Source organism: Gekko japonicus, unplaced genomic scaffold, assembly GCF_001447785.1.
Source record: "Gekko japonicus isolate JY-2015 unplaced genomic scaffold, Gekko_japonicus_V1.1 scaffold427, whole genome shotgun sequence".
In the NCBI taxonomy this organism is placed as follows: Eukaryota; Metazoa; Chordata; class Lepidosauria; order Squamata; family Gekkonidae; genus Gekko; species Gekko japonicus.
Genome location: NW_015163101.1, coordinates 717716 through 736070, shown reverse-complemented (window position 1 = coordinate 736070; position 18355 = coordinate 717716). Strand labels below are relative to the sequence as shown.

The 18355-nt window shown below is 49.6% G+C and overlaps 1 protein-coding gene and 1 non-coding gene across 2 annotated transcripts in view; one reads left to right on the top strand and one right to left on the bottom strand.

Annotated features, from left to right (window-relative positions):
- SARDH (sarcosine dehydrogenase) overlaps positions 1–18355 on the bottom strand; it is a 118580-nt gene that overhangs the window by 5103 nt on the left and 95122 nt on the right. Inside the window, exons 18-20 of the mRNA XM_015406747.1 lie at positions 9704–9866; positions 8032–8200; positions 6306–6441 (exon numbers count right to left, since the gene is read on the bottom strand). Of these exons, the coding sequence (XP_015262233.1) occupies positions 6306–6441; positions 8032–8200; positions 9704–9866 (468 nt within the window). The remainder of the gene's footprint in view (positions 1–6305; positions 6442–8031; positions 8201–9703; positions 9867–18355) is intronic.
- Positions 13640–13711, top strand: TRNAV-GAC. The gene has a single exon. It is a non-coding gene; the product is annotated as a tRNA-Val (tRNA).

Sequence of the window (18355 nt, the reverse complement as noted above, 5' to 3'; positions counted from 1 at the left end):
GGGGGGGAAACATATGGTTTCCCCCCCCGACGAGCTCAGCCACGCCCCCAACGTAAGCAACGTGGCTGCATCACCTCTGGTGACGCAGCTTCGGGGGCGGGGTTCCCCCTGGGCCCCGATTCCGCCGGGGCGGAAATCGGGGCGCCGAAGCGGGGGATTCCCCACCCCCCGGGCACATTTGGCAACCCTAGAATGGCATCATCGGCATACATAAGTATTGCTACACTTTCCCCTCCCGTAAGCTTAGGGGCATGTACATCCATCCCTTGTAAGCACTGGATTTAAAAAATTGCGTATATATTAAATAGAAGAGGGGCAAGCGGGCAGCCTTCTCTAACTCCTTTTTGTGAGGGACAGCACACAAATTAGAGGGAGTGATCCTGCCAAGCTGTTCCCCCCATTAGAGGACAAATCCTTCACCCGCAACTGACCAGGAAGTGGGAAACTTGGTCCTGCTGGTGAAAAAATGGCTGGTTGAATGCACTGCAGTTATAAAATAGCTTTGTGCTACTTGCCCTTTCTCAATTCGCAGGGAGGCCTCTGCCTTCCCCTCAGCTGGCGCTCCCACCACCTCTGTGGTCTTTGCGAACAGCCTCCAGTGATCTTCGAGCACCGCCTAGCAGGCTCCCACCACCAAAAGCTCCTTCTTGCTCTCTCCCAGTTGCCATTCACATGCAAATCAGATCAGCGTTATCATCACGGCCAAGCTGGAAAGGACACGTCCACCCACCCCGCTCCTTCCACACCTGGTTAATGCATTTCTGTGGGGCATGGCAGAGCGTGTGCCACTGGAGACAAAAGCACCAATGTGGCACCGCAGGATTTGGGCCACGCTTGGAAGAGACAGCCCTGCATGGTCTTGCTTCCAGCTGCTTTAATTGGCAGTTAACGTTGCCAAAGAAGATGCTTATGGCCTTTGGAGGCAGGGCTTCTGACTGGCAAATATGTGCTTCTGTCACATCCAGGATATTTGTGTGTGGGTGTCAGGAAGTGAGGGAAAGGAGGGGTGCTCACACAGTCTGCTGGCTGACTGCTTGTTTCCCCAAAATAAACAAGGTCGAGGTGGGGGGGGGGAGGCAGGCCTCCGGCAACTTCACAGCCCCCCATGTCAGCCAGTGGGGAGAGGGGCCAACAACCAATCACAGGACAATATTGCTTGATCAATCTTCTGTCCTCTAACTAATCAGTCTAACAATTCATTGATTTATGTGTTTTAATGTGCAAATTACATGAACTTCTGTGGTTCAATGCATCATTCAATCTCAAGTTTAAATGGAACTCATAAGTTTAAAAGGCTTTTAAAAGGTACCGAAAAACTCATGGAGGATAGAATGGGTAGCCAAATGGAATTTCCACATGCAGAAGCAGCATGGTGTAGTGGTTAAGAGCGGCGGACTCTAATCTGGAGAACCAGGCTTGACTGCCCACTCCTCCACTAGCCAGCTGGGTGACCTTGGGTCAGTCACAGCTCTCTCAGAGCTCTCTCAGCCCCACCTACCCCACAGGGTGTCTGTTGTGGGGAAAGGAAGGGTAAGTGATCATAAGACACTCCGAGACTCCTTCGGGTAGTGAAGGGCAGGGTGTAAAACCTCTTCTTCTTCCTCCTCCTCTTCTCCTCCCTCCTCCTCCTCTCCCCTCCTCCCTCCTACTCTGAACACCAGCCGCTAGGGCCGAGCAACTGAGAAGACCCTCGCTGGCATGCCCTGCTTGTGACCTTCTTAAATGCCTTTGGCTGGCCACTGCTGGAAATGGGATACCTGAGGAGATGGACCTTTCCTATGACTGACCTAACAGGCCTGCTCTTCTCCACCAGATGTTCTAGGGCACACACAAGGTGTGTATGAGATCATGCCCGCTCAGCCACTCCCGTCATCATTTTGCAGAAGGGACATCTCCTTGGCAGTGCCTATGGACTGTGAGCACTAGGGCACCCCGACTGTGCACTGCAGACGTTGCAGAAACTGGATCTTGTGTGCACTGGAGGTCTACGCATGTAAGCCGCCGTGTCACACGAGAAGGACTGGAGCCACATGGAAGAACCACGCCCCCCCCATGTACCCCCCTCCCCATGTACCCTAGAACATCTGCACAGAAGCAATAGAGGAGCCTTTCTGAAACGCTGCAGAAAGCAAAAAGTAACTTCCAGCTTAATAAAGCAAAGCCACCATTCACTGTTAAGAGGACAAACAGTACCTTTGTTTTATTACTCCTTGTGATGGGGAAAAGGTTTTATTGTCTACTGAGGATCTGGCAAAATGAAAAGACTCCAACTTAACTGATTCATCAGGTGACCAATCAGCCACAGATCGACAGTCCTAACTTCACAGCAGGGCTTGACCAACGCGAATAGCCAATCTAATGAACCAACAGCAGGGTGACGTCACTGTCACTGCGGCGTTTCATAACAGTGCCAACCTCTGGAGCACAGACACACACACTCACAGCCCTGGGGGCTCGTCCATCTGGTACAAAGGAGACTGTGGAGAGATTTATCTTTCACCAACACGCCCCCCCCTCCCATGCAAGACTCCTTCTCTGCTTCAGGCTGCTTGTCACATTGCTAGATGCCAGCAAAGACAGCAAGGAAGGACGGGGTGCAGGGCCCGGGAACGGGGGGAAGCCCTTGGCTGCTAACTGCCAGGGTCATTCCCATGCTGGAGTCTGCCCCTGACCTTCCCTAGAGGAAAGCAGGGGGCAGTTTGTGGGTCTCAGGGCCCCGACCCACAATATGTGTGTTCTCTCTTTTTAAAAAAGAATTCTACTCCATTATGTAGCCTGCTCAAGCCTTCCAGGCAGCTCATAATGATATTTAAAACAACCATGATATGAATAAAATATAAACTGAGATGTAGCTAAAAACTCCTTAAACTGCTTTTTAAAAGAAAGGAGAATAAAGATAAGTCAGTTGCCGTTGCTGGAGCAAGACTTTCCTCACCTGCACAACAGACACTGTCCAATAAGCTTCACTGGGTAGGATGTCCCAGAGCGCAGGCCGGCCCCAGCACGGACAAAGCCCTGATTTTTGGGTCCTCAAAACTTAATCCTAGAAGTAGGAATTTTTCCAGCATTTGTCTCGAGAGAACAATGTTGATTTTGAGAATCTTAAAAACTATTACTAATGGAGATATATGTACTTGATAATTACTCTATTTAGTGATTGATTAGAAGAAAAATGTAATTATGCTTGTTTGACCTGTTGCTGTTTAGAACTCCTCCGTAGTATAGGGTGTTAACTGGATGGATTGCTTATTTAAAATATGTTATAGGTGTGTGCGGAGCTGCGGTGGCGCAAGTGGTTAAGATGCTGAACTGCAGGCTGTGGAAGGTCGGTAGTTCAGCAGTTCGAGACCCGAGGGTGCCGCATGACGGAGTGAGCTCCTGTCTCTAGTTCCAGCTCCTGCCAACCTAGCAGTTCGAAAGCAAGAAATTGCAAGTAGATAAATAGGTACCACTTTGGTGGGAAGGTAACGGCGTTCCGTGCGCCTTGGTGTTTAGTCATGCCGGCCACGTGACCACGGAAATGTCTTCGGACAGCGCTGGCTCTTTGGCTTTGAAACGGAGATGAGCACCGCAACCCTAGAGTCGGACTCGACTGGCTTTCGAGCAAGGGAAACCTTTACCTTTACCTTTATAGGTGTGTGCATTATAGTGAAAACCCAATAAAAATATATTTAAAAAAACTTAATCCTAGAGAAGGCTGGCAGATGAAGCCGTCTCAGGGATTGGCCTTGAGGGCGGGGTTCTGGCTAGAAATTAATTTGGCTGGGCTTTCTCAAAGGAACACTTTAAAATATTGTAGTCCTCCACAGGAGAGCTTTTGGGACTACTCCCATCAGAACACAAGACTGCTGGGACTGAAGAATCCAAGGCAATTCTTCAGAAAAGATCTCCCTGCAACTGCACTGGCAGGAATCTGGCCTACTGTCCAAAATTTCCTTCAGAAGCATCAGTGCATAAAACACACACACACACACACACATACACAAAGGACCTGCATATAAGAGGCAGAGCCAGAAACAAAGAGGAGAGGGAGGGTTGCCAGCAATCTTCCCTCTAAGCGCCACAGTGTTGTGAGCAGAAATTCTACCTCGTGAGTGAAAAGAGCTAGTAGCATTAAAGTTGTGAGCGACTCGACATTTGACTCTACATCTCGTAAATTAGGTTTTTTTAGAAGATTACTTCCATAACCTTGTAAAAATCTCTGAATAAACTCTTTTAAATTATATTTAAACTATATTTTAAGAATAATGTAAACATTATAAGAGAAAACAGAATCAAGTCAAATTTCACCCACCCCTTTCCACTATATTGGTAGATCTGTCCTCCAGAGACGCAAGGAAGCTTACAAATCATACTGAAAAGCATAATAGAGGTGTGCAAAAAAAAATAATTTCCCCCCAGCTCCATTGCACCCTGTAATAGTCAATGGACCCATAGGCTATAATGGAGAATCAATCTAGGGGTATCTGGGGGGGGGCTGTTTTTTTTTTTTGCAAATATATTTATTGTGTTTTTACCATTATAGACCTATGCTGTACATACAAACAAATTAGACAACAAGATTACACTAAAGTATTCCCAGGACATCATATTTTTTTCACAACAACACAGAAAAATTTACCCTTTACTTATCTTTTACACAAATTTACCCTTATCCTTACTCTTACATTCACATCTGCGTTGAAAAGTTCTTATTCTATCTTTAACACTTCTTATTGCTAATTCCCATCAGATCAATGATGTATGACCTTATTTTAGCTTCTTAAACAAATCTATTATCCTTATTCAATTCTACACCCTCCTAATGCATCTTGTTGGTTCCCTTATATACAGCACAGGGGCACCGTGTTACGCTAAGTTTTTTATATGGTTTTTCGTATTTTCATATTTACCCTTAAAATTAATTTAACAATTCATTAACATTTAATTATCACATTTCCCATTCATCTCTACAGCAATTTATTCACCATTATTCATGGACTACCACTCTTGTTCTACCAGCCTAACATTAATCTAACCTGCAACCTACAATTATTTATCCACCAACAATCTTCTCATACCACTCCGACCTTCTTATATCTCTCATCCCCAACCGGCTCGGGTTTTTTGGCATTTTTCTTCAGAGGTTTAATAGTTTTTTATTATTATGTCACTATTAATTCTTCAGACTTTTTAGATCTCTCTTCCAAAACTATAGGAGAACTTTATGTTCCTCTAAGACTGTTTATAATTCATTATCATTAATCCCCATCCTATTACACCCCAAATAAATAGTTTTCCCTTAAGCTCTACCATCTCATTCTTATTCTTGGGGGGGGGGCTGTTTTTTTGAGGTAGTGGCACCAAATTTGCAGCATAGTTGCTGGTGCCTCTCCTCGGACCTCTGTCCAAGTGTCAAAATAATTGGATCAGGGGGTCCAATTCTATGGGCCCCAGAAGGAGGTGCCCCCATCCATTGTTTTCAAAGAAGGGAAAATGCCTTGTGGGCTGAAACCAGTAATCCCTGCATTGGCTGTTACAATTTTGTGCACCAGCACCCCCTAGCACAGCTTAGAGGAAACTGGGGGGGTATCTAAGGGTGTTCACACTGGGGCTGTACTCTCTGAGACATGCTGAGGGAACAGCTGAACTATGGGTATGTGTCATAGTCACATGTACACATTGCATTTTAACATGCACCTAGAGACCATTTTTGGAGCTGCGGTGGCTCAAGTGGTTAAGACGCTGAACTGCAGGCTCTGGAAGGTTGGTAGTTCAGCAGTTCGAGACCCGAGTGTGCCGCATGACGGAGCGAGCTCCCGTCTCTAGTTCCAGCTCCTGCCAACCTAGCAGTTCGAAAGCAAGAAACTGCAAGTAGATAAATAGGTACCACTACGGTGGGAAGGTAACAGCGTTCTGTGCACCTTGGTGTTTAGTCATGCCGGCCACATGACCACGGAAATGTCTTCGGACAGCGCTGGCTCTTAGGCTTTGAAACGGAGATGAGCACCGCAACCCTAGAGTCGGATTCGACTGGCTTTCGAGCAAGGGAACCTTTACCTTTACTTAGAAACCATTTTGCACCTTAAAAACAAGATGCCCGGCATCTGGGCAAGACAGGACATGAGGCTTCCTCTAGAATAAAAGCCTCCCAGAGATCCGAATGCCAGTTTTGCAAGCTCCCTTCTTATAAAGGCACCCAGGCCAGGAGGCCAGTCTGACAGACACCGGATCACTCAGAAGCCTCCCACCATACCCAGGCATGCTCCTCTGTTCATCTCAGCCTGACCCAGGACACCCTGGTAGTTTGATTTCCCCACACTCACCGGCTCTCCCTCAGGATTCCAGATGTATCCATACGCAATGGTCTTGTTAATAGCGTGTCCAAAGTCGGCCCTCCGGATGTGTCCAATGACTTTGCCGTTTCTCCAGATGGCCTCCAGCCCAAACATGGGCACCTTTCTAAAGAACACAAGCAAAGCAAATATCCAATCTCATAGTATGGCAAAGAATGAATACCACTGCTTGCCATCCATCTCACGCGGTCAGATAAATAAGCTCTACTGCCCAGCAGACCAGACAGTGTTAGAAATTAAGTACTGTATTACACCAGCTTTTAATGGCTAAATGCTGTTGAATTCTAACTCTCATATCATTCCAAATATCACAGGACATCGAGTGCAGATATCAAACAGAAGTATAGTACCCAGATCATGCAAAGTGATGGTACTGATGGTACCACTTTACTCTGCTCTGGTTAGACCTCACCTAGAGTATTGTGTTCAGTTTTGAGCACCGCAATTTAAGAAGGATATAGACAAGCTGAAACATGTGGTGGCACAGTGGGTATATCCCACTGTCTTAACATCCGAACTGTGTTAGTTCGAGCCCCGTGCTGGTGTGAGCAGCCAGCCTGTTGTCCCCAGCTCATCGTCCACCCAGCGATTCGAAAGCTTCGGCGAGTAGATAAAATGGGAACCACTCCTTAGAGAGGGTGGGCACACCAATCTCCCTTGTGGGAGGGTGTTAGCTGACGGTCGGGACGTCCTGGTCAAGGTTCGGAAAAGGTGGAAGAACTTCTCGGCTACAAAAATCCCTGCAGTGGATGTTTCCGGCCAGGCGGTGGCAGTGTGGCGATTTGACATACAGGTCCTGAAGCCTGGCCGACAAGCAGCCATTCGGAAAATGACTGAGTCAAGCCAGATGATGTTTACACCGTGCAGTGACAGTGTGTGCAATTAAATGAATATATGTTGTCCTCCCTATCCCCTATGAACATTGTTAGTCCCCTGTCTAAAATGTGTAACTGTACACCGCTTTGAGCCCACTGGGGAAAGCGATTAATAAATTGAAAGTATTATTATTATTATTATGTCCTGAGAAGGGCAACGAAGATGGTGAGGGGTCTGGAGACCAAGTCCTATGAAGAAAGGCTGAAGGAGCTGGGTATGTTTAGCCTGGAGAGAGGACTGAGCGGTGATATGATAATCATCTTCAAGTACTGTCATATAGAGGATGATACGGAGTTGTTTTCTGTTGCCCCAGAAGGTCGGAGCAGAACCAATGGGATGAAATTAAATCAGAAGAGTTTTCGGCTAAACATTAGGAAGAACTTCCTGACCATGAGAGTGGTTCCTCAGGAGGATTCCTCAGGAGGTGGTGGACCCTCCTTCTTTGGAGGATTTCGAACCAAGGCTAGATGGCCATCTGACAGCAATGCTGATTCTGTGAACTTAGGCAGATCATGAGAGGGAGGGCAGGAAGGGTCGCCTCAGTGCTTAGTTCTCGTGGCCCTTTCTTACATGTCCAGGGAAATGCTGATTGCCACTTTGGGGTCAGGAAGCAAGTTTTCTCCAGGCCAGTTTGGCCAGGGATCCTGGAGGTTTTGTGTCATCTTCTGAACATGGAACAGTGGTCACTGCGGGTGTGGAGGGGGAACTATTTGCAAATTTCCTGCATTGTGCAGGTAGTTGGACTAGATGGCCCTGGAAGTCCCTTCCAACTCTATGATTCTATGACCCACCAGCCTGGTTTCTGCAGCTTGCTACTCACTCATCAACCGTGAAGCAGACCAGGCGGCGGAATATGCCAGCTGTTTTCTGAGCCTCTATGGCTTCCCGTCCGAGGAAAGGGATGTCAGTTTTCAGTTTGCACGTAAAGGTCAGGCCAGCTTCCAGGGGAGTGTCATCAGGCCGAAGGTCTGCATGCCAGTGTCTGTAGCCTGCCAAGAAATATACCTGTTGATAATGTCTGATCACAGCTTGCTAGGGAAACAGGAAAAGCAAGCAAGAGGTTGGGCCTGGGGAACAGTATTTTAATTTTTTTTGCTCCTCAAGCTTCCTGATAATAGAGAAAGAGCTCCAAGCAATAGGCTTTGGGCTCAAGATAAATTTCAACCTGCTTGAATTAACTTCACTAATTCTTACGCACATTTTCCATTCAGGATGGATGAGCTGTTGAGCAGTCACAACTTTGTGGGTTTACACAGCCCTACAAGCATCTTGGGTTTTGAGGAGCAAAAGATTAAGAAAAAAAAAAAAAAGAATTTGGGATACATCCCTCCAAGTTAACAGAGAACAGGCTCAAACCTCTCCAGCAGCAGGAAACCACGGCAAAAAAAATTTTTCCCAATGGAATACCTTTGGCACACCAGTTTGGTGTAGTGGTTAAGCGCGTGGAATTTGGGATACATCCCTCCAAGTTAACAGAGAACAGGCTCAAACCTCTCCAGCAGCAGGAAACCACGGCAAAAAAAATTTTTCCCAATGGAATACCTTTGGCACACCAGTTTGGTGTAGTGGTTAAGCGCGTGGACTCTAATCTGGGAGAACTGTGTTTGATTCCCCACTCCTCCACTTGCTGGACCTTGGGCAAGCCGTAGCTCTGATAAGAGCTGTTCTTGAAAAAGAGCCGTTTCTGTCAAGAGCTCTCTCAGCCCCGCCTACCTCACATGGTGTCTGTTGTGGGGAGGGGAGGGGAAAGGAGTTTGTAAGCTGCTCTGAGACACCTTTGGGTAGTGAAGGGCGGGGTATAAATCACAATCTCTTCTCTCTCTTCTTTATGCCTTAGGATTCCTTAAATACTGAAGAGCCTTCACTTTGGCCTACGTCAGTGTCTTAGCCTGTAGCTCTTCTGGTAGGGAGACACATACCCTCTATTCTCAGTGGATTTGTTCTTGGCAATAAAATGTGGTTCAAACCGTTAAACATCTGCCATTGCATTTTCCTTTTATAAAAACAGGTAGATCCAACACAGCTTACATGTCCCTTCTCCTTTCAGATGACTCCAAGGAAACCACCTTCAAAGTGGCCAGATTTTGTGGACATATTTACTTTTATGCATTGCTGACCTGATTATGTTGTTGCTGGCTGATCTATGATCATAATAAAATTAAGTAAGACTGACAAAGGGAAGAGATAAGCCCTCAGAGTTATACAGGCCGAGAAGACAGGCATGCAGAGAGGATTTCAGGGCAAATGGAAACGGTGGAATCAAAGCACTCAGTATAAGGAACTTTGCCCTCCCCCCAACCAGAAGGGTGGGACGCATTCTTAAGCAACAGTACATGTAAGAATGGCAGCTATAAGACGGAAATAAGCCAGATACTTGGAGCTTCTCCAGCCTGGCAACTTTATCATGTCGAGGGTTTGGGGATGCTTTATGGGCTTTAATGGTAGTCAGTCTCCAAGCCATTCTCACAAACAAAACAAGGACTCAGACAAACCTTTTTCAATGCTGAGGGAGTCGATGGCCCTGTAGCCAGCGTTGGTTATGCCATACTTGGCACCAGCCTTCATGACGGACCGGTAGACCCTCACGCAGTGCTCCCTGGGCACGTGAAGCTCCCAGCCCATCTCTCCGACAAACGACAGCCTCATGGCTCGGACCTGAGGGATGAAAGAGGCCAGAGCCACTGAGAAGAGAAAAGAGTTCTAGAACCATCCACTTGGGAGAAGTCTCATAGGCTCTCTAGTTGATCCAACCTCCTGCCCACTAATGCAGGAGTTCCTGAACTGCAGCATCCTCAGTGGACTGCTGTCCAGCGTCTTCCTGAAGACCTCCAGTGTGCAAGAGGCCACCGCCCAGGGCAACGGATTCCTTGGTCAAATCATTCCTGCTGTTAGGATGCTTCTGCGAAGGTTCAGCGACAATTTACCCTCCCGTACTTTAAGCCCAGGAGCTGCAGTGGCTCAAGTGGTTAAGATGCTGAACTGTGGAAGGTCAGTAGTTCAGCAGTTCGAGACCCAGGGTGCCGCATGACGGAGTGAGCTCCCGTCTCTAGTTCCAGCTCCTGCCAACCTAGCAGTTCGAAAGCAAGAAATTGCAAGTAGATAAATAGGTACCGCTTCGGTGGGAAGGTAACAGCGTTCCATGCGCCTTGGTGTTTAGTCATGCCGGCCACATGACCACGGAAACGTCTTCGGACAGCGCTGGCTCTTCGGCTTTGAAACGGAGATGAGCACCGCAACCCTAGAGTCGGATTCGACTGGCTTTCGAGCAAGGGAACCTTTACCTTTACCTTTTACTTTAAGCCCACTAGGTCTAGCCTTGCTCGCTGGAGAGCAGAGAACAAGTCTTTGCCCTGGTCCGTGGAACTGGACCCGGGACTCCAGACATGGCATGACTTACACAGAAGAGAGAGAAGAACAGCCTTGCTTGACCCCTCCCCTTCTACCTTTACTTCCGCCTTCAGTCCTCGTCACTGACCAAGTCCAACCGTGTCAAATGCTCCAGCTGCTTTGCTGCCCCTTCTGCCCGCAACTGTGCTTGCAAATGCCCACCTCGTGTTAACTTTTTCCTTCTCTTCCTGCAACCCCTCCTCAAAGTCCCCCTGGCATGGGAATTAAACCACACCTGGTTCCTCGTGGCCCATTCTCCCTTCCATTGTCTAGTCTGTTTTCGAAATTGGAATGGTGAGCTCTCAAAAACAGGGAATTGGACTTTTGCCTTTTTGTTTCACTGTGCAGGGCTTGGCCTGGCACTCTACTCCCTCTCCCTTCTCAATTCTGGCGATGGCAACATGAAAAGACAAGGGAGCTGATCTACCCTCAGTCGGATTCCTATCCATTCTCCGTCTCCCCTTCCCCTCTGCTGCATGGGCTGCCTGCCTTCCAGTGTTCTTCCGGTGTGGCTGAGCTAATGCGATCGGACAGACCACACACTCATCTCCACCTCATCGTTAGCTCTTACGGTTACTTGATGTCCCCCATGGGATATACTTTAAAATAGCAGCTCTGTTTCACAGCCCCAAGTCCCGAACCTCTGGAATGCAAAGGCACACCGACAATTACACCGGCACAACGGGGGCACCTCAGCAGTACATGCGGCATGACAGCCCGCCTTCCACGTGAAGGCTCAGAGGAATGGAGCTCGCCGCTCTGCTCCTTCCAAACCTCCTCCAGAGATGCTCATTGAACATGACACGGCATGTTAATCCAGATTAGGCAGATGAAATATTCATGCCTCATAACTGAGAAGAGCTATTCAAATCTAGGTATTAAGAGGCGGCAACAAAGCAAGAAGTGGAAGGCAGAATCAGCTCCTGGCTTCGCTTGGCCACATGCTGCTTGCCTCAGTACCCTGGGGATTTGGAGAAAAGACAAACACCTCTGCGTTTCGTCATCCCCCCCCCAATGAGATCTCTTCAGGAGCCCTCAGAGTAGCCCCTCAAGCCCACTCCAACTTCTGTGCATACTCAAAAGATCAGAAAGATAAACTGATAATACTCTACATCCTCACAACCGCGAGAATAGCTATAGCAAGATGTTGGGAATCTGAAAAATTGCCAGATAGAGAAGAATTAATTACAAAAATTATGGACATAAAAGCAATGGACAAAATTAATATGTTACTTGCGGGAAGATTTGACAGTGTGTTTAAGAAAAGATGGCAGAAACTAGACAGGTGGTTAGAAATATATAGATAGGATGCTCCAAATAGTATTGTAAAATCAATATAAATGTCTTGTATTATTAATTATGTTAAAAATCTAAATAAAATACTTTAAAAAAAGAAAGAAAGATAAACTGAGGTACATAATACCCTGTTTTCCCGAAAATAAGACCTACCCCCAAAATAAGCCCTAGCAGGATTTCTATGCATTTGTGGTATAGGCCCTAGTGTGTCTTCTTGAGAAAAAATAAATATAAGACGGTGTCTTATTTTCGGGGAAACAGGGTGCTCTTCCAGGCACACAAAATGCAGCCTCCCCCACACGATACATTAACAAACAGCCCTGTGAAATTCTGTCTCTCCTCTGCATGACTGTGTCTCCGCTGAACTGGGGCCCAGATCCACAGTGTGTATTCTCCAACCGAATCAGTTACCGGAGCCCTACAGGGTGCCTGCAGCACAACCGGTTGGCCAGGTGGTACATTTATACCCTGTCCGGCCTATCCAGAGGCTTCATACTGCCTGCCAATCACAAGGGTCAATAGTGCACACGGCTACTGAATGCAGCCCCAGAATCCCCAACACAGATACACTTAATAACAAGGTGATCCTGGCAGAGGCTTCATACTGCCTGCCAATCACAAGGGTCAATAATGCACACGGCTACTAAATGCAGCCCCAGAATCCTGTTTTTTTAATAATAACATCTGAACTCGAAGCATTTATAAAACCTCCTTACCAGGAAGAGACAAAGACTGGGGCAGCAAGAAAGAGAGCGGTATTTCTAGAGTTGCTGCTGAATTTGATATAATACAGTGAGTAGAGAGCAGAAGCATGTGGGCCTGGGCTCCAAACTGACCCAGACGCCAATGGACCCCCGAACAGACAGAAGGGCTCAAGGCTCCTCTACCACGTGTCTTTGAAGTGGTACCAAGCAAGTACCAAGCAAACCTTGGTAGTTTTGTCGCTGTTCCCGCAGCACTGCCAAATTGGCATGCCTGTTCACATCTTTGTAAGATTCCAATGGCAGCTGGCTAAATGTAGTGCTAATTTAAACAGTGGCTGCACTGGGAGAGCCTTCAGCTGGTGGATTTACCAGGTATCTTCTCACACAACCACAGGGGACTGCAAGAGCGGCTCTTTCACAGAAACACAGCTACAGCAAGCCAGAGGCAAAGAATTTTCACCCTCTTCCCCCAAGTGCCATCAACAGCTATTACCTTGATACAGCTTAGTAACGCTTACATCTGCTGCTGCTGCTGGTGCTACCCTGGTTCTCAGATGGAGAACAGTTCTCTATTTGTTTTTGGGCTTCAGCTTTTAATTGGCTTATTGGCTGAGCACATGCCTGGCATGCAGGAGGTCTTGAGCTGATGGGGAAGGGGCACGGGACAAGGACGATCCTATGGGCAGCAAGCAAGCCGTCAGGGAGCTCCATTTAGGCTGAATTTCTCCTCTCCTCTTCCGGCAGGTATTTAGCCTTTGTGGGCTCAGAGGTAGAGGGCTTTTGGCTTGTGGGTTGTAGCCCGGAATCCAGACTAGCCCAGATTGGTTTTTCTTTGGGCATGTGTTTTAAACTGCCTTGGTTCCCTCTAGGGGGAAACGCAGTCTCACAATGCTTAAATAAATAAATAATACACTCAATCAGTAGCAGACTGCATTAAACAGGTCTTTGGCGAGTGGGCTGGGAATGATCCACTGCCAGTCACAGTCCTGGACTTGATGGACCAGCAATCATGTTCCGAATAAGGGCTACACTAGATGGGGAGGGGCTGTGGCTTAGTGGCAGAGCATCTGCTTGACATGCAGAAGGTCCCAGGTTCAATCCTTGGTATCTCCAGTTAAAAGATCTGGCAGTAGGTGACGGGAAAGACAGGAGCTGATTTTGCTGACAACAGGTGGGATGGATGGAGGAGGGGGCTCCTGCTCCCCCCCCAGCCTCTTTCCTGAGCCTAAAGAGAGACCCAGGAGGAAGTTTTGCATGACTTTGGAGAGGTCCCGTGCAGTTACAAAGTTATGCAAATAATTTCCCGGGGGGGGGGCTCTTTAGGCTCAAGATACAAGCTGGAGGAAGGGAGCCTGTCCCTGGCTTGGGCTTTCAAAGCCATTTATTGGAGTTGATTAAGCAGATAGATCCCGGTGGGTCGCTGAAGTGTAGTGGGTTAGACGCATGTAGAAACCACTAATACGGATGTAGTGATCAGCACGGTTTACTGGTACACAACAAAGACAAAGACTACTGGCCGGCTGGCCAACTATATACACACCTGGGGACACTCCCCTAGGTCCCGTTGGTGGGTTTAAATCTCCCGCCACAGTCCTAGTGGTTCCCCAGTGGAGAGACTAGGAGCCTAGTCCCCATTGTTCCTTCAGAGTCAAGCTCGGGGGTATTCCCTGGCCCCTGGTGGCAGTCAGCTGACTTAACATCCCTCCCCCCATAGTTCAGACCCACCCTAGGTTACATAGTCCTTTAAGTACGACGGGGACCGCTGTTCTCTAGTGGACCATCGGGGGGTGGTACTGGACCCTCCGGGGGCCCGTCTGATGTGCTGGGATGCTCTGGAGGAGTTCTGTGGCTCGGGAGCGGTCCAGGAGGATTGTTGGTCTCCGACCCATGAGGAGTTCTGCTGGGCAGTGACCGCTTACAGGGTTTGGTGTTGTTCTTTGCGCTAAGAGGAAATGGGCTATGTGAAATTCCCAGTCTACCTCTGTCAGGCGGTTTAATGCCTCCTTCGCCGTTCGGACCATGCGTTCCACTTGGCAGTTTGTAGCGGGGTGGAACGGCGCTGACCTAATGTGTTTCATCATGTTGTCGCAGAGAAACTGCTGGAATTCCTCCGACGTAAACGCCGTCCCGTTGTCCGAGACGATGGTGTCTGGCAACCCGTGGGTGGTGAAGATCTTTCGGAGGGTACGGATGGTGGCCTTTGTGGACGTCGCGGAGACGGGGCTTATCTCCAGCCATTTTGAATAGGAATCCACAGTCACTAGGAATAACAGTCCATGAAGTGGTCTGGCGAAGTCTATGTGGAGCCAGGACCACGGAGTTCGTGTGGATTCCCATGACTGGGACGGTGCACTCGGTGGGCTGGGTCTGATGGCTTGGCAGGTCGGGCAACGTTTCACCCATGCCTCTACCTCTGTGTCTATGCCTGGCCACCAAACATAGCTCCAGGCAAGGCCTTTCATCCTAATGATGCCTGGGTGCGCTTCATGAAGGGCCTGGAGGACTTGTTGTCAGAGGGCGCTGGGGACCACAACCCTGTCACCCCACAGCAGGCATACTTTGTGTGCTGACAACTCCACCCGGTGGGCCGTAAGCGCAGTGAACTCCGGGCCCTCTGTCTTCACAGGCCACCCCCGGTAGGGGAAGACGGCTAAGGGCATCGGCATGGCCCATAGCGGTGGTGTTGTAGCTGGTAATCGTAGCTCGCAAGGAAAATGGACCACCGCAAGACCTGCGGGGAGAGGACTTGTGGCGTCCTGTGATCGGGCGCGAAAAAGCCGAGGAGCAGGTGGTGGTCTTTGGCGATGGTGAACGGCCGGCCATAGACGAAGTCATGGAACTTCTTGACCCCGGCTACTATGGCTAGTCCCTCATGATCTATCTAGGCGTAGTTCCGCTCAGCCGCAGATAGAGTGCGCAAGTAATACGTGACCGGGACCTCCCGCCCATCCGGGAGATGATGCGCCAGTACCGCACCCACGCCATAGGGTGAGACGTCGCACGCCAAGACCACAGGCAGCGCCTCATCGAAGTGGGCCAGGACCGATTTGGAGATCAACAGTTCTTTAACATTCCGGAATGCGGCAGCCTGGCGGGGCCCCCACACCTAAGGGGCCTGCTTGTCTAACAAGCGATGGAGGGGCTCCGCTACTGCCACCTTGTGGGGAAGAAAGGTGTGGTAGAAATTGAGAATCCCTAAAAATGCCTGTAATTCGGTTTTAGACTTCGGTGGTGGAGCCTCCACGATTGCCTTTACTTTGTCTCTGGTCGGGTGTAGGCCCTCTGTGACCACCGTGAACCCCAGAAAGTTCACTCCTCCCGTAGTCCTGTGATGAAATGGTCTCAAAGGGCCATGTCCAAGTGCGCCCCAAATTTGCACTTGGATGCCAAGCGGCGGAGCTCCGCAAGGAACTCCGCGGCCATTTCGCAGCCTTGCTGACTCAGCTGGTGGAACACCACGTGGCACGTCATCTCTGAAGGCTTAGGCGTGTAGTGGTTCTGGACAGCCGTGACGATTTCATCGAAGGTGCAGTCATCGAGCGTCTTAGGGGAGAGTAGGTACTGGGCCAGTTCTACGATGGCGGGTCCATATGACCTGAGTAGGAGGCTCTTCTTCCTGGCCTCATCTGTCACCTGGCCTCATCTGTCACCTGGGGACACTCCCCTAGGTCCCGTTGGTGGGTTTAAATCTCCCGCCACGGTCCTATTGGTTCCCCCCTGGAAAGACTAGGAGCCTAGTCCCCATTGTTCCTTCAGAGTCAAGCTCAGGGGTATTCCCTGACCCCTGGTGGCGGTCAGCAGACATAACAGTTGCCGTGTTGGTCTGAAACAGCAGAACGAAGTCTGAGTCCAGTGGCACCTTTAAGACCAACAGAGCTGCTACCCAGAATAAAACTTTGTTGGTCTTAAATGTGCCATTGGACTCAAACTTTGTTCTGATCAAAGCAGTTAACCCGGAGGTACCTCATAAACAAGTGTATCATGAAGCAGATGCCGATGCCCATATAATTTGAGCCCAAGTGTCTTGTTGGCACTTGGTGCGCCAGACAGCTGTGGGCACAAACACTGTTCAGAATGCTACGGCGCCTTCCCCCCTAAGATCACCAAGGGAAAGTCCTTTAATTCCTCACTCCCCCTCACCAGCACGACAAGTCTCTGCACACCTTCTGATGGGGTGGCCAACCTGCCGTTTCTTTGCTGTGCCACCAGGAGCATGGCAGCTCCTGCCGTGCGATTCTATTGTCAGAGAGCCTAAAATAAACCCACAATATCTTTTGTTCTTTCCACTCTATTGTTGCCAAGGGAGTCTGTCTTCAAAGGGCCGCATTATATGCCAGCTGCTTTTATTTGAAACACGTCTTTGGGAAATTAGCAGGTGGGTGGTGCTGGGGGGGGGGGGGAGGTCACGCAGCCACCTCCGCGACCCTCCCTCAGCCCACGGGTCGTGCTGCCAACTGGCATCAGCCCAGAATGCGCTCGCCACCTTTCTCCTCTCCCCTTAGCCAGGCTTAGTTCCTTCGCGACAGGCAGAAATTCAATAGGCAGCAGAGCCTGGTCACCAAATCACCATGCTGAGGCGAGCGCCAAATGAAGCTCTCCCCTTCCACCTCTGCCTAGCCTCATGTTTGGTGTAGTGGTTAAGCGTGTGGGCTCTAATCTGGGAGAACCGGGTTTGATTCCCCACTCCTCCACTTGCACCTGCTGGTGTGACCTTGGGTCAGTCACAAGCTCTGGCACAGCTGTCCTTGAAAAAGAGCAGTTTCTGTCAGAGCTCTCTCAGCCCCACCCACCTCACAGGGTGTCTGTTGTGGGGAGGGGAGGGGAAAGGAGTTTGTAAGCCACTCTGAGACTCCAAGTGAAGGGTGGGGTATAAATCCAATCTCTTCTTCTTCTCCTCTGCCTGGCAATGGCTTTGAAGGCTTTCGGGCAGAGAAAGGTATTTCAACAGCAGCATCCCAGGACCCCTTTCAAGCGGAGGCAGGAGACCTTCTGCAAGCAGAGCAAGCCCTCTACCAATGGGCTCAAGACCTTTTCCCATTAGAAAAAAATGTTTGTCAGACAAGCAGCTCTGAAAAGCTAGGAAAGCTGCATCCTGTTGAGGCGAGTCACCAGCTGCACAGAAGAACAGAAGAATCTCTGTGGTCCATCTGGGCTCCACCCACTTCCCAGCCCTGGCCAGGTACTGCTTTCTGTTTGAAAATATGGCCCTTCTAGCAGGGGTCGTTTTGTAGAAAAAGAGCTAGGGGAACTCATTAGCATAACATTAGCATATGCCCCACCCCCTGACATCAGAGGCCCAGCGGTGGACCTGCAAGGCCGGCGGGAGTGCGAGGAAGCCCCACCAAGGCCCTCCCTGGCCCCAGGCAGGCAGGAGTGGGGAGAGGCAGGGAGGAAGCAACTTACCCTCCCTCTTCTCCTGCCTCCTCCTGGCTGAATGAGGGCCGGAAGCGGGGCGGCCGGAAGCAGGGGGTGGGGCTTCGTCATGTGCCCCCCCCCCCGCATCTCACCCGGGGGAACTGCGATCCCCCCGCGATCCCCCCCAAATCGACCTCTGCCTTCTAGCCAGCTTCGCTCACACCGCTTGGTCTTCCATGGCTTGGCTGCCCTGTGGGACCCCAGGATTTTTGAAACCAGCAGTTGGCAACCCTTGTTCAGGGTGCACGCTTGACCACTGTGGTGGGTCTTTTCAGTTGCAGCCCCACAGCTATGGAAGAACCTCCCCAGGGAGCTGTGCCTGGCCCCCTCCCTTCCAGTCTT